Consider the following 12,757-nt stretch of genomic DNA (forward strand, 5'->3'; position numbering starts at 1 on the left):
TAAACTTTAAGGCTAAAATGACATAAATGAGTTTTTCAAAACATGTAATAGGGTAAAGAATAAGAATATGAGAGAACTATGTGGAGAAGAGATTATGTATTAGAACATCTGATCTAATATAACTAGTCTTTCAAATAGGATACCTTACAGTGGAATCTTACTCCTTCAGTGGTGAAGTATGAAGGGGAAAAAAGAAAAGATACACTTTGAAGTCAAATTGACATGTCAAAATCCAGAATTCCTTACTTACAGTTGAATGACTTTTGATAAGTTACTTCTTTTTTATAAGCCTAGTTTGCTATCTGCATTAGGGGATACAACTGTCTAACTTGCCCTATGTAAAGCACAAAGTCAAGTGCCTATTGTTTTTAATTACTTAATGTGATTAAATAATACCTATATTGCTTTACAATTATTCTATTTAACATGTGACACAGATGCAACAAAAATTTGCCAGGTAATGTGGCCATTTTTCCGAAAAATAGAAAAGGCAGTCCTTAAAGGAATATCTGCGTACTCAGAGGGGATACTCAGAAGAAAGAAAGCTATAGAGGTTGTAAAGGAGGAAGTAGAATGGTATAGAAAAGAGAACTGATATATGCTAAAGACATCTTTCCTCTATTTTTCTAAGTAAGCCATAAAAGCTTCTGAATAACAAGGTCATCCTTATGACCATTTCTCAAACTCTATTCCTAAATTAAAACCTAAGATCATTTCATAGAAAACATAGGAAAAACAAATTTACAATTAATAATTTAGCAATCTAATTGAAATGTACAGTTTCTGATAATCTAGTCATAGAATCAGCTGTCCGTATTTTAATGATTTCAATCATACAACCAAATTCTCAGCCTGATAAAAAATCCCATTAGCCACAAATTATATAAAAACTGGAAGATCACAACTTACCAAATCTTCTAAATTAAAAAGTTGTTCAAATCCCTTTGGTATGCAAGTTAGTTCATTATGTTGGAGATACAAGCCTTTCAGGTTTCTTAGATTTGTAATTTCTTCAGGGAGTATTTTCAGTTTGTTATGACTATTGATCAATAAAATAAATGCTAAATAATTTGGTGACAACATATTAAATATTTATAAAGGCATTTTTGCTAACAACATGGGCTCATTAAAAATATGAAATATGGTTACTAATTTTAAATACTTATCACACTTCATATCCCAAAAGTACACATACATTAAAATAGTAATCAAAAGTAATCAAATTGAGGGTTTCAAAGAAAAACAAGGAAATAAAGTTTTAACCAAACAAATAATTTGTGAACTTCTGATTGCTTCCTTATAATGAACTCTTGATTTTACATGTAATGTGAAAGGATACAATGGACACTTCATATTTTATACCATAGCTGAGTTTTAGAATTTTGACAAAGATGTGCACACATACACTTCAATGGAGTGACATCTTACGTGGAGATTCTATTATAAACTTAGCACTCAAGATAAAAATAGCTATTTCTGTCGGAGGGCCTGGCATGTCCATTTGAAAGTAATATGAAACACCACTCTTTTTTGTACTGAGTCTTAACTTTTTAGCTCAGTTCTTCTATTCAACTCATTGGTTTAAGAGAAGCCCCAAGTCACTGAGGACGATACACTCTGTAATAATTAAGAGTTGACTTAACTTGTTCCCAGATTAATCTCTACGTAACTATTCACTTAGGAATTCCACTCTATTTTCACGCCATATAAAATTACTTAAAAAATAACAGGGAAATGGAAAATATAAGGGGTAACAATAAATTATATTAAATTAAATTAAAATAATATAAATTAAAATTTTATAATTTACAAAATTTTGTAATTTAGTTATTAAATTAATTAAATTATATTAAAATAAAACTAGTTGGAACAAAAATGCCAAAAGATGTGTTCTAAAGTAAGAACCACTAAAAGTTGTCAAAAATTGTCTCTTGTTGTTGATTATGTAATTGAAATCTTTGTACATTTGATAGTTGGGCAGAGATACCATTCTGCTATCTAGTTACTCCATCCTAATCTTCAGTGTTGGAAGTTAAAGCTAAAGCCACACCCACTCCATACTCCCTCACTACTTCCAGTCAACCCTCCCTATTCTTGCCTTTGCAGGCCACATCCATGCCTTCAACTTATAAGGGGAAGAAGTTCTAATGTAGTTCTAAATAATTAGCACCTTTTTATGTATAGATATTTTTGTTGATTTACGGTCATTTTAAGTTTTCCCAAGATGAGAACTGTTATTTCAGGTACTATGTTCCCTCAAATCACATGAAAGTTAACATACTTTCAGAAAACTGAGACTTCACTATACTATAGGTAAGTCTATAACCATATCTATTTTATAAACCATAGTTTTCACACTATGTTTTGAATATTTAAACATTTTTGTTTTCTCTCCTAAATGAAATCTTCCCTAATCCATTTTCCATAAATTGTGCATATATAATATATAAGGCAGTTATTCTGGAAAGTCTGGATATGTAATGAAGGGCAAAGAGTTAGCAAGAGCCTTAGCCACCTGGCCTCCCATGTACCTATAAATGAGTACCAGATGCACACAATAGACCCAACCCCAGAAGTCCTCAGAAAACGTTAAATATCACTAATATCAAAACTATGAAGTTTTTCATCATTAATGAAAGAATTGTTTTAAATTTTTCCTATTACTTCACACCTAGATATTTTTTAGTATAATAAAGTAACTTAAAACTTGATATCAACAAACATGTTTTCTAAAATAACTACTTAAAATTGTTTCATAAAAATAAAAAAAAGTATTTTTAAAAAGTCAACTGCTTTAAATTTGTAAAACCAGAAAACATGTAGGCAATTCCAAAACAAAAAAATAAAAATAATTTGAGAATTAAAACTTACAATTCTTATTCTGCATTAACCACTTTCTGAGATAATACAAAAGTATTTTCTAGTTAGAAAAAAAATTTAAAGAATATTAGATTTATACTCTAATATTATCAATATTGAAATAAGTTTATATTTTACCTGACATTAAGTTTCTGAAGATTTTCTAATTCTCTTATAGCAGAAGGAAGGGATGTCAGCTGATTGTCATGTATCTAAAAGTTATTTAAAAACACAGTCAATATCTTAGTCTTATAATTAACCATATATAAATCAAAATTCTTCAACAATAATCCTATTCTAATTCCGCAGAATCGAGTAGGGCTATTGGAAATTTGTTTTGTGTATAGAATAGGAAAAAGAGTTTGAAACTGACCAAACTGCTGTTCAGAAATCATGAACATTAAATATTACAATTTAAAAAATAACCCTTCACCCCAATGAGTGGAATTCCAATCTCAAATGAGAAATGAGTTAGAATTAATTTAATTCTAAGAACAATTTTTAAAAATAGGTAGTAGTATGAGTCCTGTTTTATACGTGTGGAAACTGAGGCACAAAGAGGTAACTTTCCCAAGGTTATCCAGCTATCAAGTGGTAGAGTCAGAATTTGACGCCTCATTTTCTAACTCTGCACTCGTAACCATTAGCCATGCCTAATAATTTGTTATTCTTCCTTGCATTCTGTCAATTGAACATGGATTTTCTGCTTATCAAAGCTTAAATTTAACTTTAGTCTTTTCAACTAATGACCCATATCTACTATAATCAGTCAACTTACATCAAGAACAGCGAGTGCAGGCAGGAGTCGGAGGTCATCTGTAAGTGACTGAAGTTTATTGTTGGATATGATTAGCTTGGTCAAATCTGTCTGCTCCCACCATCGTTCAGTCGCACTGAATGAAAGATTCTGATTAGCTTCCTCAGGGATATCCATATTTATTCTCCAGACACACTGAGGCACTATCTCCACCACACCCAGACCAACAAAAAGAAAAAGAAAAAAAAGAAAGAAAGAGAGAACAAGAAGTGAGATACTAAGTGACATACTTTTATAATAGATATCAAATTTATCTACTGAAAAACAATTGCTAAAACATTAAAAAACACACAATGTGATATATATATAGATGATGTATACAGAATTGTACACCTGAAATCTACGTAACTTTACTAACAATTGTCACCCCAATAAACTTTAACTAAAAAAACTTCAATTAAGTCAAACAAATACCAATAAATTGTAAGTAGAGTAAAAGTTGATTTTATTCAAAATCAGAATACGTGATATATATTTTACATATCAGAACTCACTTTTATCTTCATTCAACTGTATCTACTATATACATACTCTGTACAGCATATTGTGGTACATGTACAAGAAAAATAAAGAATGTACTCTAGCAGAATAACAGAAGGCATAGAAATCAACATTTATAAGGTAATGTTATAACTTTTATAACAGAAGTATATATTAAGTCTAAGAAAGCACTGGTAACAATAAGAGACAACATTTACAAATACCAGGCAATTTTCTAACATAAAAATTGTTTATGTTAACTGTAACCTCATAATTCCATGAGGTAGGTGCTATTACCATCCTCATTTTATAGACAAGAAAAATGGAACACAGAAAGAATTATAATTTACTCAGAATTATACAGCTAGTAAGTAGCAAAGATGGAATTCAAACCCTGGCAAAGGTCTTGCCTCTCAGTGAATATTTGAAAGGCATATATGACTCTGGGAGCTGCTCTCGATTTTACCTGACATACTCAACAGAAATGATAACATATGTCTACACAAAGACTGTACTTGAAAGCTCAAGGCAGTTTTATTCATAATAGCATAAAACTAGAAAAACTCAAATGTCTATCAACAGGTGAATGGATAAACACATTGAGGTATATACATACAATGGACGATTATTCGACAATAAAAAGGAACTACTGATATAAACCATATGGATGAACCCCCCCAAAAAATATTACACTAAGCAAAAGAAGCCTAAAACAAAAAATCCAATGTATAATTCCATTTAAGAGACTAATCTGTATTGACAAAAAGCAGATCGATCACTACAATGTTGTGTGGAGCAGCGGGTAGACTGACAACACAGGGGCCTAAGGGAACTTCCCAAGTGTTGGAAATGTTCTGTAACTTGATTGTGGTAGTGGTTATACAACTGTATATATTTGTCAAAACTCATTGACTGTACACTTAAAATGGGTGCACGTACTGTTTGTAAATTATACCCTGATAAGGTTAATTAAAAATAAAAAAGGCTGCCAATTATTAAAATACAAATGATGTGAAAGTAATCATATATATGTATACATACATCAACAAGTAAATGAATAAACAAATATCATATATATATATATATATATATGTATTTCTCACAGGGTAGATGATACCCTTAAAACAGCACTACCCAATAGAATTTTCTGCAATGATAGAAATATCCTACTGTCTGTACTATTCAATATGGTAGCCTCTGGCTGCATAAGGTTATTGAACACTAAAAATGTAGCTGAAGTGGCTGAAGGACTTTTTTTTATTTCATTTAATTTTGGTTAATTAAAACTTAAGTAGCCAGGAGGGGCCGGTTAGCTGAGCTGGTTGGAGCGCAATGCTCTTAACAACAAGGTTGCCTGTTTGATCCCCACATGGGCCACTGTGAGCTGCTGCCTCCACAACTAGATTGAAATAATTACTTGACTTGGAGTGGATGGGTCCTGGAAAAACACACTTAAAAAACAAATAAAAGTTTTTAAAAAAAATTTAAGTAGCCATATGTGAATAGAGGCTTCCACAATGGACAGCACGGCCCTTAAATGAGAAAAAAGGCAGAAGTGAAAATCTTCAGGGAATCGGGATAGATAAAAATTTTTAGTACAGAAAAAGTACAAATCATAAAAGAAAAACTTGATAAACTGGACTTCATCAAAATTTAAAACATAATTTTCTAAAGAAATTAAGAAAATAATGCAAGCCTCAGACAGGGAGAATATATTAGATAAATTATCACTATAGATATCTGAGAAGAACTTGTGTCATAACTCAGTAAGACAAATAATCCAATTAAAACTAGACAGAAAAACCTGAACACTTGCCAAAAAATATACAAATTGCTAATTAACAGTTGAAAAGATGTTCAACATCATTAGTCATCAGGAAATGTAAAACCATAAGAAGATACTACAACACAAACACAAGAATAGCTAATGTTAAAAGGACTAAAATACAAAGTATTGGTAATGATGCAGAGCAACTGAATCTGTCCTATTACTAGGGGCAAACAATTTGGTGAACTCATAAAATTAAATATACAGTTATCACTACATGTCTAGCAATTCCCTTCCTTCCAATCTGTATTTTCATTGTGATAGTATCTATGACAGATGGCATTCACTTGTTAGCTAACACATTTCCTTTCTTACTCAAAACATATTAAATTGAACAGTTTGGTTTCCTTTAGAATTTACAGCCTTCTTTTGTTCCAAATTCTGGAACCTTTTGCTTTCATTCAGTTTTTGATGGATCACTCCAAAACATTCCTACACTACTGCTCTGCCAGGGTCATGCCACCATAAGCAACAAGCAATAATTCCTTTTCAACTCCATCATTTTACTGGTCCAGTGAAAAAACTACAATATCTATACTAAACCAATTGATGATATATTCTTATGCTGCTACTCATAAAAAGAGCTGTCGCTTAAAATTTCCAGATTATTTCCAATATTCTTCTTTGAACTTGGTTATTAACAGTTATTTTGTTTAGGCATACCTTTCTAAGTTATAGGATTGACACCCAGAATGATGACTTTAAAACTGTCAACAGTATTCGGATGTTAAGTAAATTATAGTAGTCATAAAATTATATGGGATATTATAGTCATTAAAAATAATCAGATTTTTCAAGTGACACTGAAAAATGTACAACTGAAATCAGAAAAGCAGGGCTTTGTACAATTCTAAATTTGTTAAAGGTAATAAACAGAAGGCAACTTATATATACATATTCATATAGAAAACTACAGAAAAACCTCCAAAATATCAAGTGATTAACCCTAGACAGTCATTTTGATTTTTATGCTTTCTATAAAATCTACTTTTTCTACAGTAGACATAATGCTTTTATAAAAAAGAAAATAATCAATGATATTTTCACAAAAGAATTATGGTGTATAAAAACAAAGGGTATCTAAAACCCGCAAAAGTATCCAGATTTCAGTTACAGGTGAAAGTTAACCTGTACTATGAGTTAACAACCCTAATGGGTCAATAAAATGTTTCACTGCGCTTAGAGTTCCTGCTAAGAAGAATTGTTTCAAAGAAACCACCATCTAAGAAAACAGAATTTTAACTGCTTTTTGTTACATACATCAAAATAAAAGGCTAGATTCTATTTTTCCAATGTAGAAATAATGGACATGACTGTACTTAACAAATACATTTATATGATTGAATAAACCTGAAAGAGGAAATAAAGACGTGGAGTATAAAACATCTATTATTTAACAAATGCAAGTCTTAATAAATCTGTTTAAGGCTCGTGTTAAAATGTTTATGTGACTATGAATTGTTCAAAGTGTCATTTTGCTTCCTTCGTACCTAGGCTGTCTGAAAAAGCTACATACTCTATGATTCCAATTATATGACATTCTGGAAAAGGCAAAACTACAGAAAGAGTAACAAGACTGGTGGTTCCCACGGCTGGGAGAAACATAGATATCCTGTTACCCTGAAAATAAGACCTAGCCAGATAATCGGCTCTAATGCGTCTTTTGGAGCAAAAATTAATTTAAGACCTGGTATTATATTATATCATATTATACCCGGTCTTATTTTATATTATATTATATAAGACCCGGTCTTATATTAATTTTTGCTCCAAAAGACTCATTAGAGCTGATTATCCGGTTAGGTCTTATTTTCAGGGAAACACGGTAGAAGGTATACAAAAAATGCTATTTAAATATGTGGCATTCCCCACAGCATACAAACTTTAATATTTATTAGCTCATATATGTCATATAAAATATCTTATCTCATACATGATGACAGCAATCTGAAAGAATCCATGTTTGATACTATCTTTTGAACATAATTCATAATTTTAGGTAATATTTGGGGATAATAATAAAGATATGAGGGGACTTTTTAAAAAGTCAGTGTATTTTAAAAAGTACAACAATGTGTAAGCCTCTACAACGGACAATTTAGTAAAAGTAATAATCATGTTCTGCAATTACTTTGATTACATCAAAAAACACTTCTGTAGCCTTTATCTATACTTCATATAACAGATTTTAAGAACCATAATCAATAGGCCACTGGCCTACTTCTATATGTCACTTATTCATTGAACCATCAGTTATTGAGCAGAGACATGTAGCATAAAAATATAAAGGACAAGCATGCTCAACAATAAGAAAACAAACAAGCCAGTTAAAAAATGGGCAAAAAATCTGAACAGGCACCTCATCGAAGAACATATACAGATGGTAAATGAGCATATGAAAAGATGATACACGTATGTCATTAAAAAATAGCAAATTAAAACAATGAGACACCACTGCACATCTATTAGAATAAACTCCAAACACCTGATAATACCAAATGGTAGCAAAGGTGTGGAGCAACAGAACTTTCATTCATTGCTGGTAGGAATGCAAAATGGTACATCCACTTTTGAAGAGTCTGGCAACTTCCTCCAAAGCTAAGTGAAGCATAATCTTATCATGTGATCCAGAAGTGGTGCTCCTAGGTTTATACCCAAATGAGTTGAAAACTTATGTCCACACAAAAATCTGCACATAAATAGCAGCTTCATTCATAACTGCCAAAAACTGGAAGCAACCAAGGTGTCCTTCAAAAGGTGAATGGATAAACAAAATGGTATATACCTACCATGGAAAATTATTCAATGATAAAAAAAACGAGCTATCAAGCTACTAAAAGAAATGGAAGAAACTAAAATGCACATTGATTAGTGAAAAAAACCAGTCTGAAAAAGCTATATACTCTAAGATTCCAATTATGTGACATTTTGGAAAAAGCAAAACTGGGAGAAAGAGTAAACAGATTCGTGGTTCCCACAGCTTCAGGAGAAGCAAAGTAAGGAACGAATAGGTAGAGCTCGGGAGATTTCCAGGGCAGGAAACTATTCTCTATGATACTGTAATGGTGCGTACATGGCATTATGCATTTATCAAAACTCAGAACAACACAACACTAAGAGTGAACAGCAATGTAAACTATGGGGAAAAGAATTTTTGTTATTGTCATTACTGTTCAAGTATAGGATTCTGAAAAGAGGTGGGAGGCCTTATGTAGACACTTAGGGGTAAGATTTCAAAAGGCTTTTGTATGTTGTGCTAAGAACTTTATACTGAATCTTGAGGAGTCAGTAAATGTTGTGAGTGACATAATAATATCTGTGTTTTGTAAAGATAACACCTGGTAATGACACTAAGTTAGAAGGTGAGATTTAAAACAAATACAGGTAACCCCTTAGGAGGCTCTTGCAATAACAGCAAGAGCCAATATTTTCTGTGTATTTTTTATGTACCAGTCACTTTATGTGTATTATCTCATTTAAACCTTAGATGATCCAATTAATACCATACTGTAAATGAGAAAATAAGGAACAAGATTAAGCATCTCAAAGATATGGAGATATGGAGCATGGCCCCATACAAGAGACTATAAATAGTTTAGAATTATACGGGCTTCGGCGTTTAAGGTTAACTGATAAGAGATGAAATTGAAGCTACAGGTAGATAACACCTTCCATATTATGGTAACAAAAACTCCTTTTTGATATATAAACTACAAATACCATGTGCCTCTCCTATTTATGCCTTTTTTCTCCTTTGAAATATTGTACATTCACTCATTCGACATTATTTACTGATTACCTAGTATGCGTCAGGTATTGTTAGGCTCTGTTTATGGAATAACAGCCTAAACAGCTGTGATCCATGTCACCATAAGAGTCAGAATTCATTTGCTCCTTAAAACTTCAGTAGACTAAATCATCTGGATCCGATCGATAAGTACATTCCAGCATACCACACTGTTGTTTGGGAACATTCATTAATTTACCTATTCCGTCCACAAATGTTTAATAAGAATCTACTTCATACCAAGTACTATTTTGGGTGCTAGGTCTACAACAAAGAACAAAACAAAGCTCCTTAACCTCATCAAACTAAGACAATAAATAAACAAATACATGTTATAAAGACTCATAGTGATAAATGCTGTTTAAAAATTAGACAGGTAAGAGAACAGAGTCTTAGCAATGGTATTTATACAGACAGTAGTTAGGAAGGGCCGCTCTGAGGTGTGACCTCTGAGCAGTCTTACAGGAAGCCCTAGTCACGTATTCAGGAAAATGTTCCATGCTTTAGGAAAATAAAGTGTACATATGCATGTCTGTAGCTTTAAAATATTTAGGTTCCCATTCATTAAAAGCTTTATCAGGTAGAGCAGAGACTTTATGTCATATATTCTTTCATTCATTCAGCAAGTATTTGTGTGGTGTAGTCTGTAACATGACACAATAAAAAAGCAATCATTAGAAGGAAAATAGAAGGTTTTAATCCCAGATAGCCTAAAACCTGACTATTAAGTAGAGGAAAACATTACAGGAAGCATGTTATATTCTCTCTCTCCCCACTTCCCACTTCCTCCCTTATACAACAGATAATCAGAAAAGCATCTGACTACTATTCATTCACCGTATCCAGATTTGTGTTGATCTTTAGTAGGTTTTTCAGGATGGCCCCAATTCACTCTTTATGGCATCTATCCTAATCCTCAATCTACGAAATATGCTCATTAGTCCTTGTAGTCAGTACTCTGCCCAGTTGCACAAAGGATCTTGACAGGGAACAGTGTCATTAAGTTCCAAAGGAGCAAATGAAATACAGAATTTTAGCGTTGGTGTAAGTGCCCAAAGAGGTTAAATTAAGAGGGGGCGGGGCATGAGGGCCAAAGAAACAAAGTATTTGCTCATTCTTTGTTAGCTAATTTAATTACACATTATGTTATTTATCGTATAGACTGTGGGAATCCGGGAAAACGCCCAGTTTAAATTTTGGCCATATTCCCAACAGGGTCCGTCCCTTCAATCAAGATTCCTGGAGCGAGTAGTAACCAAAGCCGGATGACCGAACCAGCGGAAACATGATGAATGCCTGAATTAGACAGAGCGCAGGGATCCTGGCTGGGGGGCTGAGGCAAAGACGGCCAAAGCCAGGCCGGAGGGAGGGAGGCTCCCAGGGGCAAGTGCTTTCTGCAAGGACGCACGATGGGCTCGTACCTCCGGAGCTTACCTTCACTGAGGTTGCGACCCGACAAGTTTAACTGGCCGCTCTTCCTCGCCGCCTTCAACAGCCCCTGGGGTACTGAGGCACCGCAGTCTCTCCTTTCCGCTTTGAAACCCGCTCGGGGATCCCGCTCAGACACTCCCTTCAGGCGCGACATGTTCAAAGCCCCGGGTCCAGAAGCAGAGCTTCGCCGGTGACGCTGAAAGGCGGCGCCGCCCCGCATCCCCGCCCCCGCCGGGAGCGCGCGCTCTGGGAACCGGGCTCGTGTCCTGGCGCCGGGCCTTCGCTTTTGGCGGCGCGACCCAGATGTCGTCACCGTCCGCGCCTGGGGCTGGAGGACAGAGGAGCCCTTCCCGTTGCCGGTGCCGGCCTGGTGTCTTGGAATTACTCCGCTCGAGTAAGTGCGTGTAACCGACTGAGGAGGGCTTTTCGGGTTTATTGTGTGCACTATGCCTGCAACTCTATGCGTCTCCCCTGTGCTCCCGCCGTGGCCAGGTTGCTGGGAAAGAATAACCTCTTCTCTCCTCGCCGGGCCTGAACGTGGGCCTTGACTAAAACTTGAGACCTGGGCGCGGTCTGCAGCCTCTCTGGACCCCAGCCTGTTTGTCGCTGGTGGTGGTGGCGCCAGTCCTCCGTCTGGCCTAGAAAGTAAAACTAATTTCTGTTTGGGGCCTGTACTCCGCTAGAATTAGTGTACCTGGCCTGGTGCCATGTTGAGTTTATAGCCCCGCATAGGAGGCAGTGTGGTATGGAAGGGTTGGCAACAGAAAAAGGGTGGAGGGAAGCTTAATAATAAGCGTTCTCTCTACCGGACGGTGTGGAGAGAAAAGTGGAGGTGCAAGCTTTAGCATAGCGAAAACAGCTTGGACTTTGGAACCCAGAGATGCGAGTTCGAATTTCATCTGCTTCCGTATCTTACAAGCTACGTAACTTGAGGCAATTGATCCCTTTTAAAGCTCAGTCTTTTTAATTTAGGGATAATTGCTCTCTCTCTCTCTTTTTTTAATAAAGTGAAGCTGAAGTTTTAAGTGTTGAGCTCTTGATGAGGAAAGGGACTCTAACTCAGAATAAGAAACGAAAATTTTGTTCACTTAAGTCGGTTTTCCTGGGAAGTTAGTTTCTGTCTGAAATGTACAGCTTTATTGATTCATTCAACAAATAATTAAGAAATCATCTTGAGTGCTGTCCTGGGTGCTAGACTTTTCTTTTGCCTTAAATGATTTTGTTTTACAAAGCATGTACCAGGAAATATCCTCCTAACCCCCCATCAACTTTGTGGGGGATCAGTAGGTTATGTGAAAGATGGGACGACAAATTCTGCAGCACACACAATTTTGCCTGAGTCCCGGTTATTGCTACCTGTAAAATTCGGTTTTTAACCCCCCCGCTCACTTTTTTTTCCCTTAGTTGTGTAGAGTCCTTTACTCTAAAAGTGAACAGCAGAAAAGTACCAATAGTTACACTGCCGAGCAAGAAAAGAGCGGGTTTTAAAGCAAAGACTATGGCAGTTTTTGCAAGGTCACTCACTAATGAGGTCCCCTCCACCCCCAGTTTGTCT

The 12,757-nt window shown here is 34.9% G+C and overlaps 2 protein-coding genes across 8 annotated transcripts in view; one reads left to right on the forward strand and one right to left on the reverse strand.

Moving 5' to 3' along the window:
• Positions 1-11,444, reverse strand: part of LRRC40 (leucine rich repeat containing 40) — a 56,398-nt gene extending 44,954 nt beyond the window's left edge. For 2 of the 4 annotated variants that reach the window (XR_012497278.1, XM_019755082.2), the window contains exons 1-4: positions 11,206-11,444; positions 3,638-3,819; positions 2,998-3,071; positions 910-1,039 (exon numbers count right to left, since the gene is read on the reverse strand). Coding sequence is in view for 3 of the 4 variants with exons in the window: in XM_019755082.2 (XP_019610641.2) it covers positions 910-1,039; positions 2,998-3,071; positions 3,638-3,819; positions 11,206-11,422 (603 nt within the window). In the remaining variant the exon portion in view is untranslated. Of the gene's footprint in view, positions 1-909; positions 1,040-2,997; positions 3,072-3,637; positions 3,824-11,205 lie in introns of all 4 variants that reach the window. The other 2 variants (XM_074334942.1, XM_019755083.2) reach the window with 2 other exon arrangements.
• The window catches only part of SRSF11 (serine and arginine rich splicing factor 11), a 41,083-nt gene continuing 39,768 nt past the window's right edge, over positions 11,443-12,757 (forward strand). Inside the window, exon 1 of one of the 4 annotated variants that reach the window (XM_019755071.2) lies at positions 11,443-11,596. The gene's annotated coding sequence lies outside the window, so the exon portion shown is untranslated. The remainder of the gene's footprint in view (positions 11,597-12,757) is intronic. The other 3 variants (XM_074334944.1, XM_019755072.2, XM_019755074.2) reach the window with 3 other exon arrangements.

Source organism: Rhinolophus sinicus, linkage group LG06 (assembly GCF_036562045.2).
Source record: "Rhinolophus sinicus isolate RSC01 linkage group LG06, ASM3656204v1, whole genome shotgun sequence".
Lineage (NCBI taxonomy): Eukaryota > Metazoa > Chordata > Mammalia > Chiroptera > Rhinolophidae > Rhinolophus > Rhinolophus sinicus.